Source organism: Colossoma macropomum, unplaced genomic scaffold (assembly GCF_904425465.1).
Source record: "Colossoma macropomum unplaced genomic scaffold, Colossoma_macropomum, whole genome shotgun sequence".
Classification (NCBI taxonomy): Eukaryota; Metazoa; Chordata; class Actinopteri; order Characiformes; family Serrasalmidae; genus Colossoma; species Colossoma macropomum.
The window spans coordinates 2525739-2553598 of NW_023494784.1; the positions used below are offsets into that span (position 1 = coordinate 2525739).

At 41.1% G+C, this 27860-nt stretch overlaps 1 protein-coding gene across 1 annotated transcript; it reads left to right on the top strand.

The window, feature by feature from the left end:
• The first annotated feature begins 332 nt into the window (after nt 1-332).
• On the top strand, nt 333-26578 carry mxra5b (matrix-remodelling associated 5b). The gene is made up of 6 exons (XM_036572464.1): nt 333-532; nt 3637-3766; nt 4899-5289; nt 6768-10820; nt 12399-13299; nt 23643-26578. Exons 1-6 carry the CDS (start codon nt 333-335, stop codon nt 25549-25551), a joined length of 7584 nt encoding a protein of 2527 aa, XP_036428357.1. The 3' UTR covers nt 25552-26578.
• Nucleotides 26579-27860: the final 1282 nt, after the last annotated feature.

Sequence of the window (27860 nt, forward strand, 5' to 3'; positions counted from 1 at the left end):
TTACGCCTGTTTGCCCATCCATCCATCCATTCACTCACTGATTCGCCCATTCTTTAATTTATGCATCTATTCGTCTCTCTATACGCTCATCCCTGATGAATATTCATGAGAATGCATTTTGTTTATGCGTTTACTTATTTATTCTTCAATAAAAGTCCTCTATTTTATGTGAAAGACCTTTATTTTTCGTCATTTTTCCTTTCTCACACCGTATCCGCTTAGGTTTTTTCCGTTCCACCTTAAATGGTGCAGCCGTTTAAGGTGGAACGGGCAGTTCTAATGACAATGCTAACTTGCAGCCTCCTTTCACTGACACAGCGTCTGAAGCCGAGATGTGCGTGCGCGTGCGCATGCGCGCGGCGGCGCTCGCGCTGCTCCTGCTGGCCCTGCTCCCGCGCGCCCCAGGCAGCGCCGCCTCCGCGTGCCCGAGACCCTGCGCGTGCCCGCGCCCCAACGAGCTGCACTGCACCTTCCGCTCCCTCCGGGCCCTGCCCACCCCCATGCCCGCCCACGCGCAGCGCGTCAACCTCGGGTAAGAGCGCCCCCCGTGGCCACCTTCACCAACTGCACCGCACCTGCTCAGAGGGGCTTCTAGGACACACTCACTGGCCACTTTATTGGAAACACCTGCCTTAGAGCCCTGCTGTAGTGTGCAGTTACAGACTGAAGCCCACCTGTTGCGTAATTTATCAGCCCCCCTCTACGACGTTCATCATTGGCTTTGTGGGCCAGAAAGTGACCAGTGATGAAGGGCTGCTCCACTGACCTGCTGGAAAAGGACCATTAGAAAAGGATTAAAAGCTAAAAATTTTAGGTTTTGCTTTCTAATGGGAATTGGCTTCCAATAGAGACCACTGGTTTCCTGTAGAACACCTTTAGATCCCATTAGGAAACCATCAAGTACATTTAGAATCAGCCACTGGTCACCTGTTAAACCACTAGAGCCCATTACACTGTGAGATCAACCCGTTAAAAAAGCCAAACCATCAGGAACACTTAAAGGGGAACTCCACCGATTTTGCAAAATTTCTCAATCACTCAATGCTTTAGATGTAAACAGAGTCACTCAGAGTGGTTCGGTGTGAAATGCACCTTTCTAGAGAAATGTAGAGTCAGAATTGTTCACCATTATAGTACGAGGAACCATAGGCGTGTCTAGCCCCTTTTTGGGGTGCTCATGCCTCAGACACCCCTAAATGGAGTCCCAGCACCCCTAAACATTTTATTATTTATAAAGTGGAGTGACACAGGAGGTGTTTCTAATAAAGTGGCCAGTGAGTGGGTTACTTCATTCCAGACAAGCCAGAGCACAACTTGACTCTTCTTCTGTAATCAGCTGGTCTCAGTCGTCAAATGATTGATTAGTTATATGATGGTGCTGCAGTGTAAATAAGCCATGATGGTTGGAAATATTGGACCTGGCAGTTCAAATGGAGTCATGAGAACATCTGTATTTAACATAGTAATGGATTGTGTCACTGGTTCTCAAGCTCTAACCTAGATCCCAACACACTTAATGGCTTGATACAGATGTGTTGGGAGCTGGGATGCAGCAAAAACATGAAACATCTGGGTGCCCTCAGGACTGGCTTGAGACAGACTGGATTGGCCTGTTTGAAGCAGTTACAGTAATTGCTTACAAAAATATGTCTGAGTAGCAAAGATGCTGCTTTTCATTGTAAACAGACAGTCATTAAAGTCATTAAAGAAGAATTCCACTTATTTTTCAAAATTAAATTGTTGAATTGTTCAGTCATCCAGAGCAGTTTGGTGTGAAATGGTTCAGATGTCTTTACAGTGGTGGTGATAGGAACCAGGGGTCGCCATGACTACAACACAAATATAGACATTTTATTTACTATCCAGAACCACCAGTGAACCTACACGAGTCTCCTGAGTTTATATGGAATGTTGATGATGGGAAAATAGTGAAAAATATGAAATAATAAGTTTTCTTTGGGGACTATTTTGCCTCACAGCGCCCTGCATATTATGTATCCCTCCACCATGAATGGATTTTTAGGCAAAATCTTCTCAAAACTATCATAAAACAGCGTCTCAGTCATCAGGCAGTGAATTCATAACCATTTCATGTAGTAACTTTCTGTGAGGGAGCTTTTAGAGGTGGACATCTGGTTCCTATCACCACCACTGTGAACAGTTCTGACTTGTCAATTTCTCTAAAACGGAGCATTTCACTTCAAACTACTCTAAATGACTCTGTTTACATCTAAACCATGACAAATCCAAGGAATTCACCTTGAACTGTTATATCTCAGATGGTGGCAATTCGCATAATTGCATCTAATATTGAATAACAGGAATAAGAGGAAAGAGATGCACATGCAGCTTTTTGGACATGCAGCTGTAGCTTGATTAATTTACGGTAACTATTTAACGAGGCATTGTGGTTAATGATGTGATCTCAGCATTTGACTTTGATTAATGTGGCAGGATACATACAGCAATACTCAAAACAGTACGCTAGTTCACAATCATGAAATAAAGGATCATGTGATTAGCCTGCTAATTTACAGTAGCTGTTTATAGTGCTAGGAAGACAGCGAAAAGAAGCCATCATGGTGTTGGTTCATAGCGTACATGTTTAATGTGCTACTGCACTTCTCTACAAACTTGTAAACAACTTTGAGGTTGTTTGCATATAATAATGGATTGTGTGATTAGCCTGCAGCATTTTTACAGTAATTTACAGCTAATTTACAGTAATTCTTTAAAGAATATTATGAATATATCATATATATCAATTAGAGCTGCAACAATTAATCGATTAATCGATTAGTTGCCGACTATTAAATTAATCGCCAACTATTTTGGTAATCGATTAATTGGTTTGAGTAATTTTTTTTAAAAAAAGGTAAAAATCCTCTGATATCTGCTTCTGAAATGTGAATATTGTCTGGTTTCTTTACTCCTCTGTGACACCAAACTGAATATCTTTTATGGTGTGGACAAGAAAAGTCATTTGAGGATGTCATCTTGGGTTTTGGGAAACCCTGATTGACATGTTTTCACTATTTTCTGACATTTTATAGACCAAACAACTAATCGATTGATCGAGAAAATAATCAACAGATTAATCGACAATGAAAATAATCGTTAGTTGCAACCATAATATCAATATAAAGGCAGCACAAATAGGCCACCATGGTGTTGGTTTATACGGCATGCATGAAACTGCAATTGTATAAGAACTATTACCATATAATAATGTTATAACCATATAATATGTGAGAGTGAAACAGCTAGCTAGTTTACATGCATTCAATACTTGATTATGTGATTAGCCTCGTTGCTAACAGTAATTGTTTGGGGAAGAATGTATGTGAGGAACATGTAGACGTTGATTTGTTGTGTAAACAGTGCAGAGTTTTGGATCTCCCAGTCCTGGATGGTCATTAGCACTGCAGAGGTTAGCGTTATGCTGCATCAGCACACCATAAAAACAATAAAAGCCTCTTGACTTGACCTCAACTCATAAGCTTAGACAGAAGCCTTCAGGAGATGGATTTGCTGCATTATAAGAGGGAAACTGCTAATTTCTGCTCATTTCCAGGAGTTTGACACCCCTGAAACAGAACATCGTGGTTGGTTCACGTTGCGCTTCCTCTCTCGCAGGTTTAACAGCATCACTCAGATCACGGAGCGCTCCTTCTCTGGATTAAGGAAACTGGAGCTTCTGATGATGCATGGGAATGACATCCATAAAATTCCAGATGGGGTTTTTCATGACCTACTGGCCTTGCAGGTAAAGCAGCTGTTCTCTAGGTCTGATTTCTTTAGATTTGATTTTTTTTTTTCAAATAACAGCAGTTTGTCTCAGTACAGGAGAACATACAACACTGATAGGGATGTCCTGATCCAGTTTCTCGCCCCCTGATCCAATCAGAGTATGTCAATGTTGAGCATTGACAGCGATCCAAACTTTGTGTTTTCACAGATAATACAGCCACAGTATTTAGATATTTTTACACTAATTACTCTTTACCTTCATTGCAGCTTCCATTCTTTCCAGTTCCTCAAAGAATCTGCAGACACACCTCCAAAGTTCAGTCTTAGAAGCTGGTTGATCATTTTCTGAAGTAATCAAACACATTCAGTGGTGTTGAGGTCTGGACTCTGGGGTGGTCAGTCCATCGTTCAGCTTCTTTGTTTGATGTGTCCGTCTCCTTTTCTCAGTGAGGTTCTTTTTGATCAGCTACACATCCTTTCAGACCCACAGTGCTGAGTCGTCTTCTCACAGTGGAAGGATGGACTGAAACACCTGTGGATGTTTTTAGACCTGAGTACTGGTTATCAGAGGGGACAGTTTTGGTGGGCTATCAGGTCTTGCATGGTTGCTAGGAGTCCCGTTTTCTCTTTATCTTTATTTTTTTCACGTATTTTCTGTTCACTTTCCCCTTCCTAATGTAACTGTTAGAAATAAAGGTTCTGTTCAGATACATTTTTCATTCATCGTGGTACAAACAGTGTAAGTGTTCCCTCAAAGCTCCAACAGTGGTTTTAAGGTCTGATTGTGAACCTTAAATAAGTTTCTCCAGGTGAAAAGTTCGTATTTGTACCTTTTCATAACCGAATGTTTTAAACAGAACAGTAAAATAAAGTCCTGGAGACGAGACGGGGTGTGTGGAGTCAGTACAGCTTAGAACATATCATTTCAGTGGGTTATGGTTCAGTTATGTTCCCTGACTAAAGGTACTGAGATGGTACCTTTATTTCTGAGAGTGTAGGCGATTCCCAATCCATCAAAAAAATGCCTGGATCAGCTCAGACACTGGCTCAGATCAGCACATCACTACTTTGTGATTCAACTCAAGCAATTATAAGCCATGTGCTGCATCCACTGCATCACATTCGAATTTCAATTTCTTTTTTTCCAGGTGCTGAAAATGAGCTACAATAAGGTGAGGGTGATCACTGGCCACAGCTTGCTCGGCCTGACAGGCCTTGTGCGGCTGCACCTGGACAACAACCGCATCGAGTTTATCCACCCAGACGCCTTCCACGGCATGACGTCGCTCCGCCTGCTCCACCTGGAGGGGAACCATCTGCAGCAGCTCCATCCCGCTAGCTTCAGCACATTTTCACTGCTACAGCGCTTCCCTGTTTCCACCCTCAAACACCTCTACCTGTCAGATAACCTCCTGACGACCCTGCCGAGAGATATGCTGAAGAACATGCCTCAGCTGGAGAACCTCTTCCTGTATGGCAACCCCTGGACCTGCGACTGCAGACTGAACTGGCTCAGCGGCTGGACAGCACGTCATTCAGGTAACCATACAATCATGTTTGTTTACATTTTTAATGGCAATCAGGACACAAAGTATAGACTAGACACCAAACTATGTGAGAAATCTCAATTTTCAGTTTTTGACATAAATTTGAAAATGCCTGTTGGCCTTTATATTGCATGTAAATTTCATGATGAATGGACCAAAAGAAACGGCCCAGAATGACTTGGAAAAAGGTCTGGTTCCATTGACTTACATTAAAAGTAAAGTAGGTTTTTTCCTCTCCTGTAAAGTTACCATTTTGGAAATACAAGGTTTTGATCCGACATCAGCGATGTACTAGCATTCACAAATTTGGGAGCACTTTCCATTTTACATAATAATGTTTGTTATTTTATACACAGTCGTTTGTAGACGTTTGAATGATCCTGCTGAAATGACATTTTTTGTGGATTGTAGGTGAAAATAAGTAACACATCCTTTACAGGGAACAGTATTTTTCTGCATATTATAATAATGCACATTGTCTATTTATTTGCTGAATTTAACAAAATATATATATATATATATATATATAATATACCGTGCCATAACTTATGCACAGGCCAAATTTTATGTTTTTTTTTCTTCTAGTATGTTGCATTCAGTAAATAAACAGTAATTGTGTATTAAAATGTGCAGTACTGTGTCTCTGAAGTGGATGTGTTCACTTACTTTCATGTAGAAATTCAACAAAACATGAAATTCAACAAAGAGCTCACAAACAACTGCGCAGTAGCAACTTATACAATGCAGATTTAAATGCTCTAAATAACAAAAGGTATTTTAGTTGTTTTATTCAATATTTCACATATTTTGTCGAAAAAAGTTATTAAAAAAGGATAAGAAAATAATGTACTGTAATTTTCAGTCTCAGGATGCAATTGTCACTTTTGAAATTAAAGGCATTATGGAAAATAATTATTATTAATGATTTGCAGATGCTAGTTACATTTACTGTACTTAAGTAAAATTTTGATAGATTTGTATTTTACTAAATAATTTGAAATTCTAATACTTTTACTTCTACTCAAGAATATTTGGCAAAAAAGGATCTAATTTTTACTCCACTGCATTTCAGCTTTGAACATTTAATTACAAACTCCTTTATTGAATTTAATATCATTACATCGGTGACAGAGTCAGCACAGCTGGGACAGATCACCCTCTGACTACTGTGCTGTTTTATAATTGATGAAGAAAAATTAATAAAGAGAAGAGCAGCAGAAGAGATGACAGAGAAGAAAGATGGTGGATGTGCTTAGATGTATTGCTGCAGTTCTATAAGTTACTCATAGCATTAAATATATTGTTGTTGATACTCTTGTACTCTACCAGTTTTACATGCATCATTATTTCATAAAGGAATCACACGTTTACCTAAGTGCAGGTATGTGCTAGTCACCTCTGTTGGTGCCAGATTTGAAGATTATTTTCAGTCCAGTTCCAGTGGCGTCTAACTTTTTGATTCTTTTCTAGATGTGATGAAATGTAAGCAGGACAAAGCATACACCAAAGGTCAGCTGTGTCCACTGTGTGCTTCACCACACCAGCTAAGAGGGAAAGCAATCTCTGAACTCACGGCACTAGAATGCACAGGACCCATCATAAGCTCCCCCGGGAGGGACGTCTCAGCGGAGGAGAACCTGAGTGAGCTGCTTTCGCTGGAGGAGTTCAAACCACCATTTGGAAATGTCACGCTGAACCTTTCGGACGAGCATGGAAACAAAGTCGATTTGACCTGCCGAATTCTGGAGCCCAGAGATTCCACCAAAATCGCTTGGAATTATACCAAAGCTTTGGAAATCGCTGCTAACATGACCCTCTATTTTGACCTTGAGTGTCCGATAGAACGAGAGAACTATGAGAGCTTATGGAGACTACTTGCATACTACAGTGAGACACCTGTGCACCTTCAGAGGGAGATCATGCTAAGTAAAGAACCTGAACTGAGTTATAGGTACAGGCAGGACATTGAAAGGGATGCGTACTATTACACTGGAGTCCGAGCTAACGTTTTATCCCACCCATCTTGGCTCATGCAGTCTTTTGTCAACATACAACTAAATAGGCCCTATTCCACTTCCAAGACTGTGAAGCTCATTCTATCTACACAAATGTCAACAACCACAAATGTTGATCGGATAAGACGACAGAGGAGGTCCTGGGTAATGATCAAGCATAATAATGCAACCCAGACGATGTTTACTTCGGTTGTGGGTGGCAGGATTGAGATGGACTGCAGTGTGCTAAGTTCTGGTGAACCAGCTATTCATTGGATGCTACCTGACGGCTCTAAGGTTAAAGCTCCCTTCAGCAGTCCGAACAACCGGCTGTCCATATCCACAACTGGCGGACTTCTCCTCAAACCTGTTGATTATTCCGACTCCGGTGTGTACTACTGCATCGCAGAGGTTCCAGGAGATATGGACATTTTACCTTTCCGTTTGTCTGTTGTGGAATCTTCTACCCCTCCCCTGGGTGACGAGTTTGGGGTTCCTGTAACCAAATTTGTTGGTGAGTCCATTTCTCTGCCTTGCCACTTTTCTGCAAAACCAGATGCTGTAGTGAACTGGATATTTCCAGATGGCGAGGTGATCGGTGCCAAAGCAAACTCGCCTAGAGGTTCTGTCTTCTCCAATGGAACGCTGCTCATTCCTCACGGCAAATCTAATGACAATGGATATTACAAATGTGTGGCTTTGAATGAGCATGGTGTGGATACTCTGGCTACGAAGCTCACCATCATGAGAAGGCAAGGAATGCAGACTCTCAGACGATACCCCATGCGACCCCAGTCTGCAGCAGGGGTGTCCACAAAGGTCAGAGCATTTTTAGAGGATGTAGAGGAGGCCTCTGGAGATTCTGCCCAAGAGAGAATCCCATCAAATAGGCCTTTTATCAATCAAAGGAGGGGACCACATTCAAGACATCCTCTCAGAAACTCCCAGCGAAGGCGTCCAGACCACAGAAGACCTCTTAGGAAAGGCTTGAATGGACAGCAAAGGAAAAGCATCCTCGAAAACAGAAGAAATATTGATACATCAAAGAACAAAATTGATCCACAGAGATGGGCTGACATTCTGGCCAAAATTCGTGAAAAGACTGTCCAAAAATCCACACCACCGAACTTTTTCCAAAGCAGATCATCGACTGTAAACTCTAATATGAATAATCTAGAATCTCCTGAGAACACAGAGGGATCTTCTCCTGATGACACAAGCTCAAATGAGGAGTCTAACCGCAGTACAATTCAACAAAATCTAGATCAGCATAGTGACAGCGCAATATCAACCACAGCTTCACCACATACTGAAGGCCAGTATGACTTGCACCAAATAGTTGCCCCATCACTCAGCACTGATTTCAGTGGAGCGACACTGTGGCCTGACACTGCAGAGCCCACAGCTGCATCCAATTACGGCATCACTGAGATAAATGTCCTGGAGGGAAGCCGTGTAAACACTTTAACTACTAGTACTTCAAACAGAGAAGAAAGTCAACAAATGGAAAATAACTCAGTGTCTGCAGGGCCTGTCACTGCGCCAGATCCAGGGGTAAAGAAAGAGCTCAGCATCTCAGAGAAGTCTACCACAATCTCACCCAATGCTGATGCTAATAATGTGCACACAAAGAGCGAAACTGGCCCTGACTTGCTGTTTACCACCTCCACACCAACGACAAAGCACAAGGTTCCACCCAGTTCCATACCATCAAGGCCGAGATCCCCCTGGAACTCCAGAAGACGATTTGGAAATAGGCGACGAATAAACAGATTAAGACCGAGGCCTTCCTCACCCTTAACTACTAGCAGACCACAGATGTTTACGATACCCAAAGTTGCTGGAGCTCACCCTCCATCAATCATTATAACCACATCTTCCTCAACAACAGCCTATCCCACTGATAGGGCTATTACACACACTTCCCCTGAAGACAAGAAGCCCTCAACGGATAGTGTTAGGAATGATATAACAAGTGTCACTCTGCTTGATGAGAAAACCAATCTACTCGACCACAAATGGAAAGTTAGTTACACCAACCAGGAGACTCAACCCACAGCATCCATTGGCAGTACACCACCAGCAATGTCTGTGGTCACAAGTCATAGGAGAGCAAATGAAGACATATCCACAGAGGATTGGCGAAATGAACACACGGTGGTCAAAACAAATGAGTTCATTGCTTCTACAGAAGCAGCTCCAACGTCTCAGCCAGACCACAAAACCGTTCCTCTGGCAGCTACTCAAGAGGAGTTTGCAAGCGTACTCTCGGCAGTGGAACCATCTCAGAAGGCTATCAGCGAAGATGATGCAACAGACATCTTCACACCAAGCCCTGGCATGCTTGCACCAGATTTCCCTCGCATACATGAATCACGCCCAGAGGATGGCCTCGCTGAGGCTGAGAACTTGAAATATTTAAACTCTGCTAAGTCAGAAGAGTTGGTTGCTACAGTCTCACCACTTCCTCCCCTTGCAGAATTTACATACAGAGGTAGAGAGGCACAAAATTCACACCAGGAATCAAAAGACAGGGAATCTTTTACTGATTCTTTATCATTGATTCCTGTGTCTTTGACCACAATCTCGGAAACAACCCTTCCGACCACTCAGAATGAACAGAGTGCTAGTTTCCCTAAAATTAAAAACACAGGTCCAGAAGTTGGTGAGGCAATGGTGGATAAGATAACTGAACCTAGTGTCACTTCAAGAAGTACTTCTGCACCTACAACTACACCGCTGACGACTACAATTAGAATTCCAGCGACAACAAAACCTTCAGCACTTACATCTACAGCGACAGAAACACCTACAACAATAGCAATAACAGCCATGGTACCCAGTTTTTCTACTCCTATTCTCACTACGTTTAGTACCACCACGACTACAACACAACCCCCTTCAAAACCCAGGGTCCCGATAGCAGATAACAGAATTCCTTTTTACTCAAGAAATCCTGCAACAAACTACATCCCTGACAGGCACAGTGGAAGGACGCCCAATACCTATAGGTACCCCTATTACACCAATCCTAGAAACCCATTTGTTATACCTAGAAAGCCATCACTTATCAATTCCTCTGAGGTCTTCAGACCAGGCTCCGTCAGTGCCATCAAATCAACAGTCTCATTGCCTAAAACATCTACGACCACTACTCAACCAACAAGTACCATCAAATCAACCACCTCATCAATTACAACCACAACCACTATGCAACCAACAAGTACTGTCAAGTTGACTACCACGTCTCCTACGACCACTACTCAACCAACGAGTACGACAGTACACCTAAAAACAACCTCTCAGCACAGAAGCAGAGTTCAGACAAGCATAGTTTCTACCAACAGGCACTTAGGCACTGCTGTGTCATCTGCTCGGCCTCCAGCTGTTTCTGTACTGAGAATGAGGCCCAGAATCACTACAGCAAATCTCAACACAATCACGGTGAATGCCGAAACAGATGTGCAGCTTCCGTGTGATTCTGTAGGGGAGCCTAAACCTTTCCTCACCTGGACCAAAGTCTCCACAGGTATGTGTACTGCTTAACACATGCAAACAACATTATTTGAGATTAAAATCACAAATGTGAATCAATGCATTTATTATTATACTGCAAAAAGACCCTTTTTACTTGCTTTGGGTCATTTTATTTGGTGAAATATTCCATTGGCAAATCATTTTGCTTGCATTATTTCTCTTTTGCATTACAAGCAAAATTCTCTAGATAAAATTACGTAAAACATCAACAAAAATCTAGAAATTATATGTTGAATCTTATAACACACTCTCAGAAATAAAGGTAGGAAACTGTCTCTGGGGCAGTTCCCCTCTTGTCCCTGGGGTGAAACCCTCAAGAGTACACCTCAGTACTTTTAGTCAGGGAACATAACTGAACCATAATCCACTGAAATGATATGTTCTAAGCTGTACTGACTCCACACACCCCGTCTCGCCTCCAGGCTTTTATTTTATTGTTCTGTTTTAAAACATTTGTTTATGAAAAGGTACAAATACGAACTTTTCACCTGGAGAAACTTATTTAAGGTTCACAATCAGACCTTAAAACCACTGTTGAACCTTTGAGGGAACATTTACACTGTTTGTACCTTGATGAGTGAAAAATGTACCTGCACAGAACCTTTATTTCTAACAGTGTAGGGGTGCATAGCTTCGGTCCTGGAGGGCCAGTGTTCAGTACAGTTTGGTAGCTTCCCCACTCAAACACACCCTCTAAACCTGGTGATTAACAAATGAGTGTAATCAGATGTGTTTGAGCAGGTAAACCACCAAATTCTGCTGGACACTGGCCTTCCAGGACTGATAATCTCTAATCGATTCTGTATCAAGAAAATACCGAGCTAAAAAACCCATCGATGTGGTACTTTTAAAAGTACAAAGGGGAGATATTTTTTATTTATACTGTGCAAACCAGTAATAAAGGACATTGTACGGGAATGTTTTTGGAAGCCTTTATATGATTTTGCGTTTGAGTGCTTTCAGAAACTGGGAAATACCAGTTTTCACACAATAAATTTTACTCGAACATCGAAGAGGTTGCTTTTACAAGTAGGAAAACTTGGGACTCTAGATCAGTGTTTCTCACTGCCCTGCACTTTTTAGTTTTCCTTGCTCCCAACACATCTGATCTAACTAATCAGCTCCTTTACCAGCCCTTTTGAGCTAAAGTGGGGGTGTTCAAGCTGAAAAAATTTAGGTATATTGACTAGATTTAAGATGTTTTCACTTATCATATCATTGTATCATTGTTATAATTCAGATTCCAGATTGTTTTGTATCTGTTTGGTCCTTGAGTCCGACAGCTGCCCATGAATTTTTCTCTTCTGTGCTGAGCTGCTGCTGTACACAAGCAGAATTTGGAATTCTGCCTCTGTGTAAAATCCAGAAGCTATCAGTATGACTAACACATGCCTAGGGAACATGTGTGTGCCTTCTGTGACACCGAAATGACTGAAGAAGGGCTATAAATCACTGTTATGGATGTCACATTACTTTTACATGCAATCTTTCCAAAGAAAATATGACTTATGGGGCTGGTTTTCTGTACACGTCTGTATTTCCTGATGTTTCTTATTTTCCCGTTTTCCAGGAGCCATCATGTCAGCGAACACCAGAATCCAGCGGTTCGAGGTACAGTCCAACGGCACCTTTGCGATCAACAGCGTTCAGCCCCAGGACCGTGGCCAGTACCTCTGCACTGCTCAGAATCCGTATGGTGTTGATAAGATGATGGTTACCCTGGTGGTTCTGGCGCAACAGCCAAAGATGCTGCTGCCACGACACCGGGAATTGACTGTGTACCTGGGCGACAGTGTTCATCTTGAGTGTCAAGCTCAAGGACTTCCCAGCCCTCACACCAGCTGGGTGCTTCCAAACCGGACAGTGGTGCACATGGTCAGTACCAGTGAACAGAGGCTTATGCTCTTCAGCAATGGTACCCTTCAAATTAAGCAGACTAATTACTCCGACAGGGGCACCTATAAGTGCATAGCCAGCAACGTCGCAGGTGCTGACACTATGTCAGTTCGGCTCCATGTTACAGTGCTGCCACCCATTATCCAGCAGCACCGGCAGGAGAATCTCACCATCTTTGAGGGTCAGACCATCCACGTCCACTGTGGTGCCAAAGGAGCCCCCACCCCAGCCATCCGGTGGGTCACCTCTAGCGGCATACAAATACGTCCTTCCCAGTTCATCAACGGCAAATTGTTTGTTTTCCCCAACGGGACACTGTTTATCCGCAACCCGACAGAAAAAGACTCTGGGATCTATGAGTGCCTGGCCGTGAATGCTGTGGGTGCTGATAAGAGGAGTGTGAGTCTGCTGGTCAGGAAGGGTTTCTCCACAGCTAAAATCACGTCCACCTCTCCTCAGAAAACTGACATCAGCTACGGTGGCTATTTGCGACTGGACTGCAGCGCTTCGGGCAGCCCTGAGCCCAGGATCATCTGGAGAACTCCGGCCAAGAAACTAATTGATGAACATTACAGGTACGTTGTCACAAATCCTGATGAAGTTGATTTTTTTCTACCACTACTTTCAATTTTACTCCACCAAGCATAATTCAGGAGAAGATTAATGGAGTTTTGAAATAAGGAAGGATTGTGAAAAGGGCCATGCCTGAAGCTTGTCCTCTGTCCTATCTAGCTTTCTATAAATTTTCATCTTCTCCCTGTTCCTCAGTCTTCCCCCTGTTCATCCTGGAGGGGGAATTGGCCCTTCTAGCTTAAGCCAGAAGCCAGAACTACTTGGCAAATCTCACAAGATGTAATATACAGTTTTTACATATTGTGATGTGCATGTTGTACCTTTAGTTTTCCTTCATAGCCTTTCCTGCCACTTTGACACTTTGGTTTTCTTAACCTTTTAAACATGCTTACTGTTTAGTTCTGTAACTACTATGAATTTTTCAGTATGCACAGTCAGATGCAAGTTTGAACACCTCTGGGCAAATTACATGTTTTGTCGATATTCTCTACACATCCTCTACAGAAAACACACTTCTGTAATTTACACTTTTTTCTTGCTTTATTTGTTTATTTTAACATATTAAAAAAAAAAAACATAAAATGTTGGCCTGTGCAAAACGTATGGCATGTTTTATATTGTATGTTTTATTTTCCAATGGAAATTCAGCAAAGTAATAGAAATTGTGAGCTGAAAATTAAAAATATGCAAAAAAAAAAAAGTAATATTTAGGTTTATTCTCTGTAGAGGACTTATTTTCATGTAGAAAACCAACAAAAACATGTCATTTGACCAGGGGTGTTTAAACTTTTTAAGATTAGTAACTGAATAATAAGTATCTTTAAGGGGTATGAAAATCAAAGTACCATGTTGGAGGCGGCATTGACCCTTCTAGCTTAAAAGAATAGACAAAAAATCAAATTAACATGATTTACCACTTAGACCAGATGGAGTCGATCAGCCAAGACTTGTTTAATATCTGACATCTGCTGCTCTAGTTTACAACAAGAGATGCTAGGCTAACGTTGCTAACAAACACTGCACTTGAACCGTCACCGAACACATGTTGGTTTAAAAGCGTCTCTCAGCCGCTCACAGCGCATCCAGATCTTCATTTGTTTAGCGCAGACGCACAGATATGACAGACTTACTTTAGTCTATAAAAACAAAATAAACATCTCCACACAAGTGAACGGTGGGGAGGCTGAAAAGTTTAAATAGTCTCTTACCACTTGACCAGGACTTTCCTTTAATTTTAGAAAGCAGAAGGATGTTTTTGACTAAAAAAGCAAAGAAAACCTTTCAGTATGTTTTCTTTTTTCTACAGCAAACGGGTTTTGGGGAGCAGGACGCCAACATTACTGCTACTGGTTAGCATTACTGCTACTGAGTGCTGATTGGTTAGCATTACTGCTACTGAGTGCTGATTGGTTAGCATTACTGCTAGTGAGTGCTGATTGGTTAGCATTACTGCTACTGAGTGCTGATTGGTTGGCATTACTGCTACTGAGCGCTGATTGGTGGGCATTACTGCTACTGAGTGCTGATTGGTTAGCATTACTGCTACTGAGTGCTGATTGGTTAGCATTACTGCTACTGAGTGCTGATTGGTGGGCATTACTGCTACTGAGTGCTGATTGGTTAGCATTACTGCTACTGAGTGCTGATTGGTTGGCATTACTGCTAGTGAGTGCTGACTGGTTAGCATTACTGCTACTGAGTGCTGATTGGTTAGCATTACAGCTACTGAGAGCAGATTGATTGGTATTACTGCTAGTGAGTGCTGATTGGTTAGCATTACTGCTACTGAGTGCTGATTGGTAGGTGAGCTGATCAGCTCATTGGCTGAGTGATACAGTTTGCACTCTTTATAAGGCAGCCTTATAAAGTCCTATAACTTCAAAAGTGCTTAAAAATATAACAGCAGTGTAAAAAGATTTTATGCTGATTTTTGTAAAGAATTTAACCCATTATTTTATCTTAAAGCTGTTTAAGCATTTACACACTACGATTTGGCTCAAAGCAGCTTTTTGCTAGATTTTTGAAGCAAATAAATTAAGATTTTGGCATGTATTGTGGAGATGAGTTTGGTAACAGTCCAAGTCTAGTGTTAACCTAGCATCTTATGTTGTACACTAGAGAGGCACACGTATCAAACATGTTTTGGCTGATCGACTGCGTCTGCGCTACGTGATAAATACTTTTAACCTGATTTTTCACTGAACTGTTCTCCTTTAAGGCAGAAGCCTGTAACGTAGAGGGAGACGAAGAGGCAGTGTTTTTATTATTTTAGTATTAAGCCATGACAAACGAATCCAGAAAGAACAGTAAAACAAGAACAGTCACTAACAAAATGCTACAACAGAAAGGAAACAGGGCTAAAGAACATGAAAAGGACTAGAAAACAAGCAGGAGACAACAAAAACAGGACCTGAGAACACAAAACACCAAGCACAGACAAAGCAAACAACCAGGAGTGGAAATACACATGGAACACACCAGAAACACAGGGCTACAGACAACAGACAGGTGAGACAGATGACAAGATTGGCTTGACTGGGGAGGAGACAAAGACCAGAACAACAAAAGCGCATGGCCTATGTAAACAAAAGCACATGGAACAAGACACATGAGGGAAGATAAACAAAGGCAGACAGACAGAAACAAGGAAAGACGAAGCAGGGAAAGACGGCATGTTACAAAGCCAAAACTCCCCAGCAGATCTGACAAGATACATACATAGTTTTTACACATTCTGACTGTTCCTTTAGTTTTTCTTCGTAGCCTTTTCTGCCTGGTCTTTTCTACTTTTTTCTTACCCACAAAACATGCTTATTATTCAGTTACTGATCTGAAGAAGTTTGAACATATATTGTATATTCATATTATATGTTTTGTTGATTTTCTAGGTGAAAATAACTCTATACAGAGAACACACTTAAAGGTTGCATTTATTTGAAAGTGTTAGTGCACAATTTCTATGTATTTGCTGAGGTTATATTGGAAAAAATGAAACGTACAGATATAAAATATTTAAGTTTTACACAGGCGACATTTGATATAGATTTTTTCCAATATGTTAAAATCAACAAATAAAGCAAATAATAATAATAATAATAATAATAATAAACAGTAAGCTGCAGAAGTCTGTTCTAGGTTGTGTTCACTTATTGTCATGTAGAGAATCAACAAAATAAGCAGGCTAGGAGCGTTGGACAGACAGCTGTCAATCAAGCTGCTCATTAGTCCCGCCCACACAGTTCTCAGATAGGTCTGATCAGTGGTTTTTAAGCTGTTTTGTCAAATTTATATCTTATATTTTTTATTCAAGCTTTGCTGGATGTTTAATGTAACACTCAAGTTTAACGTCATACAAACATTTTTAATATTTTACTCTGAGACTTTAATAGTTTTAAGATTAATAACTAAATAATAAGCATGTTTAAGAGGTTAAGATAATCAAAGCAGAAAAGGCTACGAAGAAAAACTAAAGGAACAATATGCACATCATAAAACACCGATCAGGCCTAACATTATGACCCCCTCTTTGAGCACCACACAGCACTGCTGTGTCTGATCCACTCGCACCAGCACAACACACACTAACACACCACCACCACGTCAGTGTCACTGCAGTGCTGAGAATGATCCACCACCCTAATAGTACCTGCTCTGTGAGGGTCCATGGGGGTCCTGACCACTGAAGAACAGGGTAAAAGGGGGCTAACAAAGTATCAGAGAAACAGATGGACTACAGTCTGTAACTGTAGAACTACAAAGTGCACCTATATAGTAAGTGGAGCTGATAAAATGGACAATGAGCGTAGAAACAAGGAGGTGGTCATAATGTTATGCCTGATCTGTGTATGTTAAAGCTGCATTACATCTTGTGAGATTTGTCAATCAGTTTTGGCTTCTGCCTTAAGCTATAAGGCCAATCCCCCCTCCAGGATGAACAGAGGCAGGACTGAGGAACAGGGAGGATATGTGGAGATGGTGGGCTGTGAAAACTGTCACAGGAACTGGATACAGAGATGAAAATGTATAGAAAGCTAGACAGGACGGAGGAGAAGCTTCATTTGAACAGGGGTGCCCAGACTTTTGCAGTTGTATATTTATGAAAGCGTGGAATAAAAAATGCAAAAACTACACATTCAAACAGTGCCTGTGATATAATATTCACCAACATCAAATTATTGAAAAGGAATTTGGTATTTTTGGATTAAATGCAGATTTTCCAGCAGCACACCGACACCACGGAGACTCATGTTGCCGGCTGAGGCTGCATTCAGTCATTTTTGTGAAATAACAGGTCCCCCTCAGAGGTCAGACTGCAGGACTGTGCAGCAGTCTGTTTGTTTTACACTACATTACAATTACTCCAACATCAGTCACTGAAATTAGCATCTTGAGCAAGCGTGTCATTATATTGAACACCAGGCATTTTGTTCTGGTCTGTTTTTCTGTGGTGTTTCCTCTGTTCAGTGCTTAGCAGATGTAACTACAGGAAGGCCTGACCTTTTGTTTGGTGAAAACAGAAGACTTTGATTTATAGGCAGTAGTATTGAAAAGCAGTAGGAGATCATGGGGAGATCTGTCGCCACCCTGTCAGCACTTTATCATATTGTTTAGACAGCTGCTCAGCGAGCAGGAACCCTACACTGTCTGAAGAGGTACTGTACAAGCACAATATCGGCAGTTTGAAGTGCTTGTAGTTTCTAGTTTGACCCCTTAAATGGCCAGAAGATTTATTATAAAACAGATAATTCCTGTCCTAAAATCTGATTGGCTGAGCCGCATTCAAAGCCGTGGTAAAATCCAAAATATACACACACCTATGACCGCCTCACAGCACCTGAACTGTATATTACTGCACCAAAACCCTTCTGCTGTTAATGGAATAATCTGACTCTAATGCTGCTCGCATGGAGCACCGAGTCTACTGATGAAGTAAGAGGGGCTGGTGACTTATGTTCTTAACCAGAACTTGCTGGTCAGCCAGCTAACAGGCTACAAGAGCCAACAGCCTAAACAGCTCCATCATTAATATCACAGGCTTGAATTAAAGTACTTACGGTGTGATTTACTGTAAAACTGTCTAAACACTGTCACTTAAATGGATTAAATGCTTCAAATGTTCATGTGTTTCAGTCAGAAGTCGTGTCAAACCCAGGCTGAATCCCAAATGGCTCCCTACTCCCTAAGTAGTGTGCTAGCTGTGGAGGTTTTGAAATTCTAGCCTCTACAGCCAAACAGTGCATCATGTATCGAGTGTGGATGAGTCTGAGTCACAAATGACTGTTTCTTAGCTGTATTTTGCTCTGTTGGGCTGCAGGATCCAGTATTTAAACTCCTACGTAGTGCACTATGTAGGGAGCAGGTAGTCGTTTGAGATTCAGCCCCAGCATGAGAAGAGGGCACCGCTGGATTGGTGCTAAATAAGACTTGTGGTGGTAATTTGGTGACCAAAATGTGCTTATATAGCAGAAGTTTTTGCATTAAACAGTGCTGTGACATCATATGTTCATTGTTATATGACAAAAAGTTAAAAAATTAATGAAATGACCACAATATACAGAGATGGGCGACTGAACGTTCTCCTCATTCAGCTGTCCATGGTTGCTTGGCAGCGATACCATACGCTAAAGGAACTACATTTCTTGGCAGAATACTTGTTTATGTCAAATATTATTAATAATAACTTCAATTGTTTTCTGAAAAATTGTGTATATTATCATATTTTATGTTGGCCGCCGTTTTATAAAAGCAATAAGGCACTTGAGGCAGTGTGTTACTGCGATTTTATCACAGGGAAAGGGGGTTTTACGCCGTTTTGCATCGTGCCTAACAACACCCTTCCCTGTGAAAAAATCCCAGTAATGCACAGCTTCTTGTGGCTAATTGCTTTTACACACTTCTGTAATCTAAGAATAGCTCAGCCAGTTGGCATTGAAGCCACTGTATTTACTGAATAATAAGCCTTAGTATGGAATAACCCTGAGATTTTAAGGGGTTGATATGTTTTAATAGTATTGACTTTAGATCAAAGTATTGTGGTCCACCACAATTATTTAGAACATTAACCAAAAAGAGAGAACGCTGATTGTAAGGACGTTGTGGTAAGACTGAATGATCTCAGCGGTTTTGTTTTGTTTTATCAGTTCAAAGTAGTTTGTTAATTAACAAACACAGTTTGGTTAAACGTTGACCAAAGATATTGAAAGAAATATTCGGCTTCATTCTCCAGTATCTTCCTAAATGTGTTCTTGAGAAAAGTTCTAAGAAAAAGTCTCCGTCAGATTCATGATGTGTTCTTAAAGTGCAGAACTGGTCTCACCTTTGTGCTCTTGAGTGTGTGTAGATTCTGTTCTTACCTAAGAACAAATCCCAGATAAGAAAACGTCTGAATCTTCAAAAAAAAAGGCATCTTGTTAAGTGAAATGATCGTAAATCCAGTCGATATGTCTAATATTTCCTATTTTGAGATGGTTGTGCACTTATAATAAGATTATTTAACTTATTTCTAGACATTTTTTACTTGTTTTAGGTCATTTTATTAAGTAAAATTATCTCACTATACTGGCAGATCATTTTGCTGGCTTCAAGCACATTTCTTACAACAAGCAAAATTATCTGCTAATATAGTGAGATCATTTTACTTAACAAAATTACTTAAAAATGTACGTAAAAATGCCTAGAAATAAAGTAAATAATCTAAAATTAATGTTACAACTATCTCACCAGGAGAAATGTTAGATTTATTGACTATATTTAATATAATTTTACTTGTCAAGATACCATTTTTTGCAGTGTAAGTGGGTTTTAAGAAGACATTTCTTCTTAAGAACGTTTGGTGAATGAGGCCCATTGATTTTAAAGAGGTAAGTCTGTGAATAGTACAGAAGATTTCACTCGGCAGATAGAAGGCTGTCATCAGAACTTCCAAATCTGATGAGCAGAATCTGGACCCGTGTGCGCCGCATCTGCCGTTGATTAAAAAGCAAACGCTTCCACCTTTGTTCTAGCCGTTTGATTAAGGAGTCCTGTCCATACTCGTAATCCTGTGGTTGGACAGCTTTGTCAGGAGCGCACGGGTTCATCCAACGTTCAGAGAAGCAGCACACAGGAGAACACTTTCCATCTAGTGTCATATCTGACAGCAAAACTCTTAATCTTGTTGTTTAAGTATTACGTTTGTCAGTGTTTATATGACTCCATGCCACCTTCGTTTCCTATGCATGACTGCAGTCCATTTGTTACACACTCTTCCTTTTGTGTCCTGACCACGATGTAGAGAATTCCTGAGATCTTTGGAATGTCATCTGATGAATCCAACGACTGCTGCTTTTAATTTTCAAAAAACAGGGAAGAATTTAATTCATAAGCAGTAGTATTAGCAGCAGGAGGAGAGCATTACCATATTGTTTAGACCAGGGTTTCTCGACCTGCGGGCTGCGGACCACTAGAGCGTGCTTCACAGCCCACCCTTGGTATGGTACTCGGGCCTGCACTCAGGGGGAGGCAGTAGTTTGCAGTGGGCCGGTAGAGACGTGTAAATAAAAACATCACAGTCACAGACTAATTAAACACCATCAGTTTGAGACGAGGCAGCCGTGGGGGGCAGTGCAGACAGACAGTCAGAGATGGAGAGGTTCCTCGCGGCGCTACCTTCTTCGGTGTGGACCTATCAAACCTATGAACACTCCACCTGTATTCAGGTCTGCATCAGACAGCTGAACCGGTCCAGCCAAACCCGTGTGTCTCGATCCGTTTCCAACTGAACCCTGTTGAGTTCACTGCTGGTATGAACGCATTTTATGATCAAATGAGGAAATTCATCAGTAGAGCTGGCTTTCCTCTTCTTCCAGCAGCACAGCAGCGCTGTACCGTCAGTATAATCTGCCTGTTTTAACGTCTGACTCCTTACAGACTCATTGCACTCATAGCTCGAGCTGCAGCTGATAAAAACGACAGACGAGCCTCAAAATAATATCTGTGTTTGATTTTTGGACGAGCATCAGCCACCTGAGTAATTAAACTCAAACTGATAAACCTGTGACAAAGAAGCAGATATCAAGTAAGGTTTATCATTATTGTTGACTGTGACGGCGCTGATCCAAAAGCCCACTGAGTGGAGTGAGGTTTAATTCAAATGAGGCGCTAAAGCCCTCAAAACGAAAGAGACATCTCAAGACCAAACAGTGACCCCTGTGAAAGTTGATTTTAGTTGTTCTGTGGGTCACTTATGCTTGATAGTCATAAACAGGTGGGCCTTGGAGTGGAAGATGTTGAGAACCCCTGGTTTAGGGATAAAAACCAGCTGTGTGTCTTAAATTAATATTAAAGGTACATTGCATTCACTTTACCAGAGTACACTGTTAGAAATAAAGGTTCTGTTCAGGTACATTTTTCGTTCATCAAGGTACAAACAGTGTAAATGTTCCCTCAAAGCTCCAACAGTGGTTTTAAGGTCTGATTGTGAACCTTAAATAAGTTTTTCCAGGTGAAAAGTTCATATTTGTACCTTTTCATAACCGAATGTTTTAAACAGAACAGTAAAATAAAAGCCTGGAGACGAGACGGGGTGTGTGGAGTCAGTACAGCTTAGAACATATCATTGCAGTGGATTATGGTTCAGTTATGTTCCCTGACTGAAGGTACTGAGATGGACCCTTGAGGGTCCCACCCCAGTGATGTACTGCACCAGTGACAGCTTTGTGCCTTTATTTCTGAGAGTGTAAATAGGCGTGGTTGTACCCTTTCATAACTTTAATAACTTTTTAAAATAGAAAAATAAAATGAAAACCCTGGAGTCAAGAGTGTACAGAGTCAATGCAACTTAAAATATAATTGCAATCAAATATGGGACAGTTATGTTTCCTAACTGAAGGTACTGAATCCGTAATCCTTGAGGGTACAACCTCAGTGACTTGAGGGGTAACACTGCAGTGACAGTTCAGTACCTTTGTCCTGAGAGTTTAGTACAGGTCTATGACAAAACTAACATTAACAGGGATTCTTCTTCATTTTACATTTGAAGGAAAGAAGGTATCGTATATTGAGGTGTTATTGACTTGCAAATATGTACATGCATTGTTTGTCCCTACCTAAAAAAACCTTGTATATTTAAAAGAATGAATGATAAACCTGCCAGTTTGTTGGAGATATTAGATTTGCATCATATAAGGAGATTATCGTCTTACCGAAACGAAATCCATGTCAAACTGAGCTGAAGACCTGAATCAAAAGCTGAAAAAAAGCTGCCAATAAATAAAACAGTTTACATAAAACCGTGGCTACAAAATGTGCCACAAAATCCAATAACCTCAACCACAGTGATCAAGAGATCATCCAAAGCAATAAATTCCATTATGTTTTAGTTTATATTTTGGATTTTTTCTGAAATGTAATTTCTGCTTCTGTTGTTTTGCTGTGTTCTGCATATCGAGCGTGATGTTGTGTTTTTCAAGTACAACCCATTTCCAAAAAAGTTGGGACGCTGTGCAGAATGTAAATAAAAATAAAAGAGTTTCTCCAGATTCTCTGAATCTTTTAATGATATTATGTACCGTAGATGATGAAAAACAAAAGTTCTTTGCTGTTTTACGTTGAGAAACGTTATTCTTGAATTGTTGCACTATTTGATGGTGCAGTCTTTCACAGAGTGGTGAACCCCTCCTCACCTTTACTTCTGAAAGACTCCGCCTCTCTGAGATGCTCTTTTATACCCAATCATGTTACTGACCTGTTGCCAATCAACCACCAGGTGTTTTTTTAGCATTACACAACTTTACCAGCCTTTTGTTGCCCCCGTCCCAACTTTTTTGGAACGTGTTGCTGGCATCAAATTCAAAATGGGCAAATATTTTTCAAAAAACATTTGAAATGTTTTCTTTGTACTATTTTCAAATAAATATAGGGTTTAAATGATTTACACATCATTGTATTTTGTTTTTATTTACATTTTGCACAGCGTCCCAGCTTTCTTGGAAATGGGGTTGTAGTATCAAACCTGTGGTGGAGACGTTCTTAAGTTTTTGTGTCTCCTCTTCATACTCAACATGAACAGAGATTAGAAATCTACATCCCTTGTAGATCCACACAGCCAGTATTTTCACTTTTGATCTGCTGCTGCTCAAACTGTTTGAATAAGTATTTGCAAAGTCTCAGATTTTGATCCTTCGTTATGGGCCTGTTTAATATTTTGGGGTCGTTTTTCAAAAGTCTTTTGTCTTTTTCGGACAAAAATCGTGTCCGGAAAAAAATGCCTGAAATTTCAGTGCAACCCTAGTTTGTATTTTATCTTTAAGCACACATTGCTTATTTACCTTTACATTAGGCTGACCTTTCTTTTTTGTCTTTCTAGCTTTGATCACCGAATGAAAGTCTTCAGTAATGGCACCCTTACTGTTCAGTCAGTAACAGATAAGGACCAGGGAGATTACCTCTGTGTGGCCAGAAATAAAATGGGGGATGATTACGTTCTCCTCAAGGTAAACGTGATGATGAAAGCAGCCAAGATTGAACGGAAGCAGCTGAGTGACCACAAGGTGCTGTATGGAGGGGACCTGAAAGTGGACTGTGTTGCCTCGGGGTTGCCAAACCCTGAGGTCAGATGGAGCCTTCCAGATGGTACCATGGTTAATAGTGTCATGCAGTCAGACGACAGGGGGGTGCGCAGAAGGAGGTATGTCGTCTTTGACAACGGGACCCTCTACTTTAACGAAGTGGGTATGAAGGAAGAGGGAGACTACACCTGCTACGCTGAGAACCAGATTGGTAAAGATGAAATGAAGGTCCACATCAAGGTGGTGGCAGCGGCACCGACTATTCGCAACAACACTTACGAAGTGATTCAGGTGCCTTATGGAGATACGGTGTCCCTTAGCTGCAGTGCAAAAGGAGAGCCTACCCCAACTATCACTTGGCTTTCCCCGACCAACCGTATCATACTCCCAGCATCTGACAAGTACCAGGTCACCACTGATGGGACTCTGCTCATTCAGAAGGTTCAAAGGTTTGACAGTGGGAACTACACTTGCTCAGCTAGGAACACCGCAGGAATGGACATGAAAGTGGTCCGTGTAGACGTTCTGGTTTCGGCACCCATCATTAATGGATTACAAAGCCCAATTAGTGCAGTAGAACAGACTGCTGTGAAGGACCAGCAGGTACTCCTACACTGCAAAGCTGAAGGAACCCCTGTTCCACGAGTCATGTGGATACTTCCCGAGAACGTGGTGCTCCCAGCTCCCTACTACGGCAGCAGGATTACGGTCCATCGGAATGGCACCCTTGACATACGTAACTTGCGCAAGAGTGACTCTGTCCAGCTTCTTTGCATTGCCCGCAATGAAGCAGGAGAGGCCAGACTGCAGGTGCAGCTTCACGTGACAGAACATATCGAGAAACCTCAACTAAAAAGCTTGGCTACAGAGTCTGTCCAGCTTACCGATGGAATTACAGTGACCCTGAATTGTTCCGTGGAGGGGAAACCCAATCCTGAGATCACTTGGATCCTCCCCAATGGAACGTCTCTCTTGAGTGGAACCACCATTTTCCGTTTTCACCATGGGTCTGATGGATCTCTGGTCATTAGAGAGCCTTCTGTGTCAGAGGCAGGGACGTACCGATGTGTGGGACGCAACAGTGCTGGTTACGTGGAACGGCTTGTCACTCTGGAGTCAGGTAAAAAGCCAGATATCAGCAGCAAGTACAACTCATTGGTTAGCATTATAAATGGGGAAAATCTGAAACTAAACTGTCTGTCAAATGGTAACCCATTACCCAAACTTACCTGGACCTTACCAAGTGGAGTCCTTCTAACCAGGCCACAGAGAATGGGACGATACGCTGTGTTTGACAATGGTACCCTCGTTGTCCAGCAGGCCTCTGTCTATGACAGAGGTACGTATCTCTGCAAGTCTTCCAACGAGTATGGATCCTCTTCTCTGTCGGTTGCTGTGATTGTGATAGCTTACCCACCACGCATTATCAATGGACCAGCAGCGGTAACTTATGCCGGGCCAGGAGTTGCAGTCCAGCTGAACTGTATGGCAATCGGTACCCCAAAGGCCGAGGTGCTGTGGGAGATGCCTGATAAAACTCAGCTCAAGGCTGGCAATCAGCCACGACTCTATGGTAACAGGTATCTCGACCCACGAGGCTCTCTGGTTATCCAGAACCCATCCACCAGAGACAGTGGTTTCTATAAGTGCACTGCCAAAAACGTGGTTGGTAGCGACACCAAAACAACATATGTACATGTGTTTTGATAGGAAATAATACAATTTTGGTACATGCCCAAAGAACTGCGATAGTCAGTGCGGAGAATACTGTTCATAACAGAGGTATTTTATAGATATAGAATATTTGATTTGTTATTTTCTACTGATGTTCTTGTAAATAGAGTTAATTATGCTGAAAATCTCACTACACTAGACAAAAAGCAAGCATTGGCCATTCAAGTAAGGATGATTCTCATAATTAACCTGTTTCTCATAAATGTAACAACTACAGCGCACTGTGCAAAGAGAGAGACCACCTTTCAGTTTATTTTAATTCCAGTAAAAAAGAACATTGTCATTCATTTTACAGGTGATATTTGTGAGGAGACTGGATTGAAGATAATCAGCTTGCATAAGGAAGGGTATGGTAGCATATTCCAGTAGCCTTTTTCAAACAAAATGCAAATGTGAAAATGCTGATTTATTTGTGTGTCGACAGTTGCATTTCCAATACAAGTGTGTATTATGTGAGACATAATTCAAATTCAAATGCAAAATGTGTATTTGCATTTGCATTTCTGTGTATAATGGCTGGAAAACGTCAATATGGAAAAGCAAAGTGCTTTTGACATTTAATTTTCACTGTCTTAACCGTATTAATATGATATATTAAAAATGGAACAACAGTTGCGCATTTGCAATTGCATTTCTTCATTATTGCACTTCAGCTCTGCCAAAATTACAATGTATTTGAAATCCTGTTTGCAATTGCATTTTCACTGTCAACAATGCACTCCTGTCAATGATACGCTGTAGGTGCAACATGGGGAGGGACTGTGGGGAATTGGATGTCTTAATTAATGCACACTCACATGGGAAATGCAACTGTAAATAAACAATGTAATTAGCATTTTCAAATTTGAAATTGGAAATTTGCATTTGAATTTGAAGAAAGTCCAGATTGTGCTGGTATAGAAGGGGAAATGAAGTGAAAAAAGAGGAGTTTCCAAAATTGTAGTTCTAATTATGATTAAAAGCTACAGAGAAAATGTGTCTCCTAACAACCACCTGGAAGAGCTGGTAGACACCAAAACTGCCCCCATCAGATAAACAGTACTTAAAGCTTTCATCTCTGAGAGAGAGGAGAAAATCAAGCTGCTTCAGATCTGAAAACATCCACAGGTGTTTCTGTCCATCCTTCCACTGTGAGAAGACGACTCAGCGCTGTGGGTCTGAAAGGAGGTGTAGCTGATCAAGAAGAACCTCACTGAGAAAAGGAGACGGACACATCAAACAAAGAAGCTGAACGATGGACTGACCACCCCAGAGTCCAGACCTCAACACCACTGAATGTGTTTGATTACTTCAGAAAATGATCAACCAGCTTCTAAGACTGAACTTTGGAGGTGTGGAAATATATCACTCTCCTTTTCTCCCAAAACCGTAGAATAATGAAGGCAAAATGTTGACACCAAATACTGAAAATGTGATTTTATATTTAGTTACTGAGGCATCTGAAACATTAATAACTCGTACTTATTTGCCATTTTGAGGGGAAATTAAATAAATGAAGGGTGGTCTCTGATTTGCGCAGGACTGTATAAGATATATGATCTGAATACCCTTATACTATAGAAAAAATCAGCTCAGTCTTGACAGAAATTCTTTATTTTCTTTGTCTGAGAATGACGGATGGTTATTCTGCGTTAGCCATATTAGATTTGGTATCTGGTACTTGCTGTAGGTGGTGCTGACTGTACACACAGTGTCAAAATGCCATATACAAATAGGTTATCAGGGATCTTGCAAAAACATTTCCATTCACCTATATGTCAAATTTGTTTTACCCCAGTGTTACCAGGTTTCTGCATCACTTTGAATAATAATGGAGTCTAATATATGGTGTATATTGCTACATTTGCTTGCATGCATTAAAATACCAGTGTTTCTCTTTTGTATTACAATATGTTGTCAGTTGAGCCTGATTTAGTGATGATACATGTAACACTGCTGGCATTTGCCAGAAGTCAGAATAATGTTTTTGCTATCATGTTGTGCTATAATAACACTTACTGTCTCTTTCTTAACTTATTTGTCTTTAAAAGACTAAATAACTTCATTTAAGCTAATGAATATCTTGTTTTTGAGAAACTCGTGGCTGCACTTCACATCTACGTTTTTAATAAATAACAGAAATATTACATAAAGCATGTCTGAATATGTGTTATTACGGGCAGGTCTATGTATTCATTATAGAAGAAAACAATGAGGGGAGATGCTTTGCACAAAATATGTATCTTTCAGGGTTAATGATGTGTTTACAGGCTGACCTCTACTACACGCCCATAACACGACAG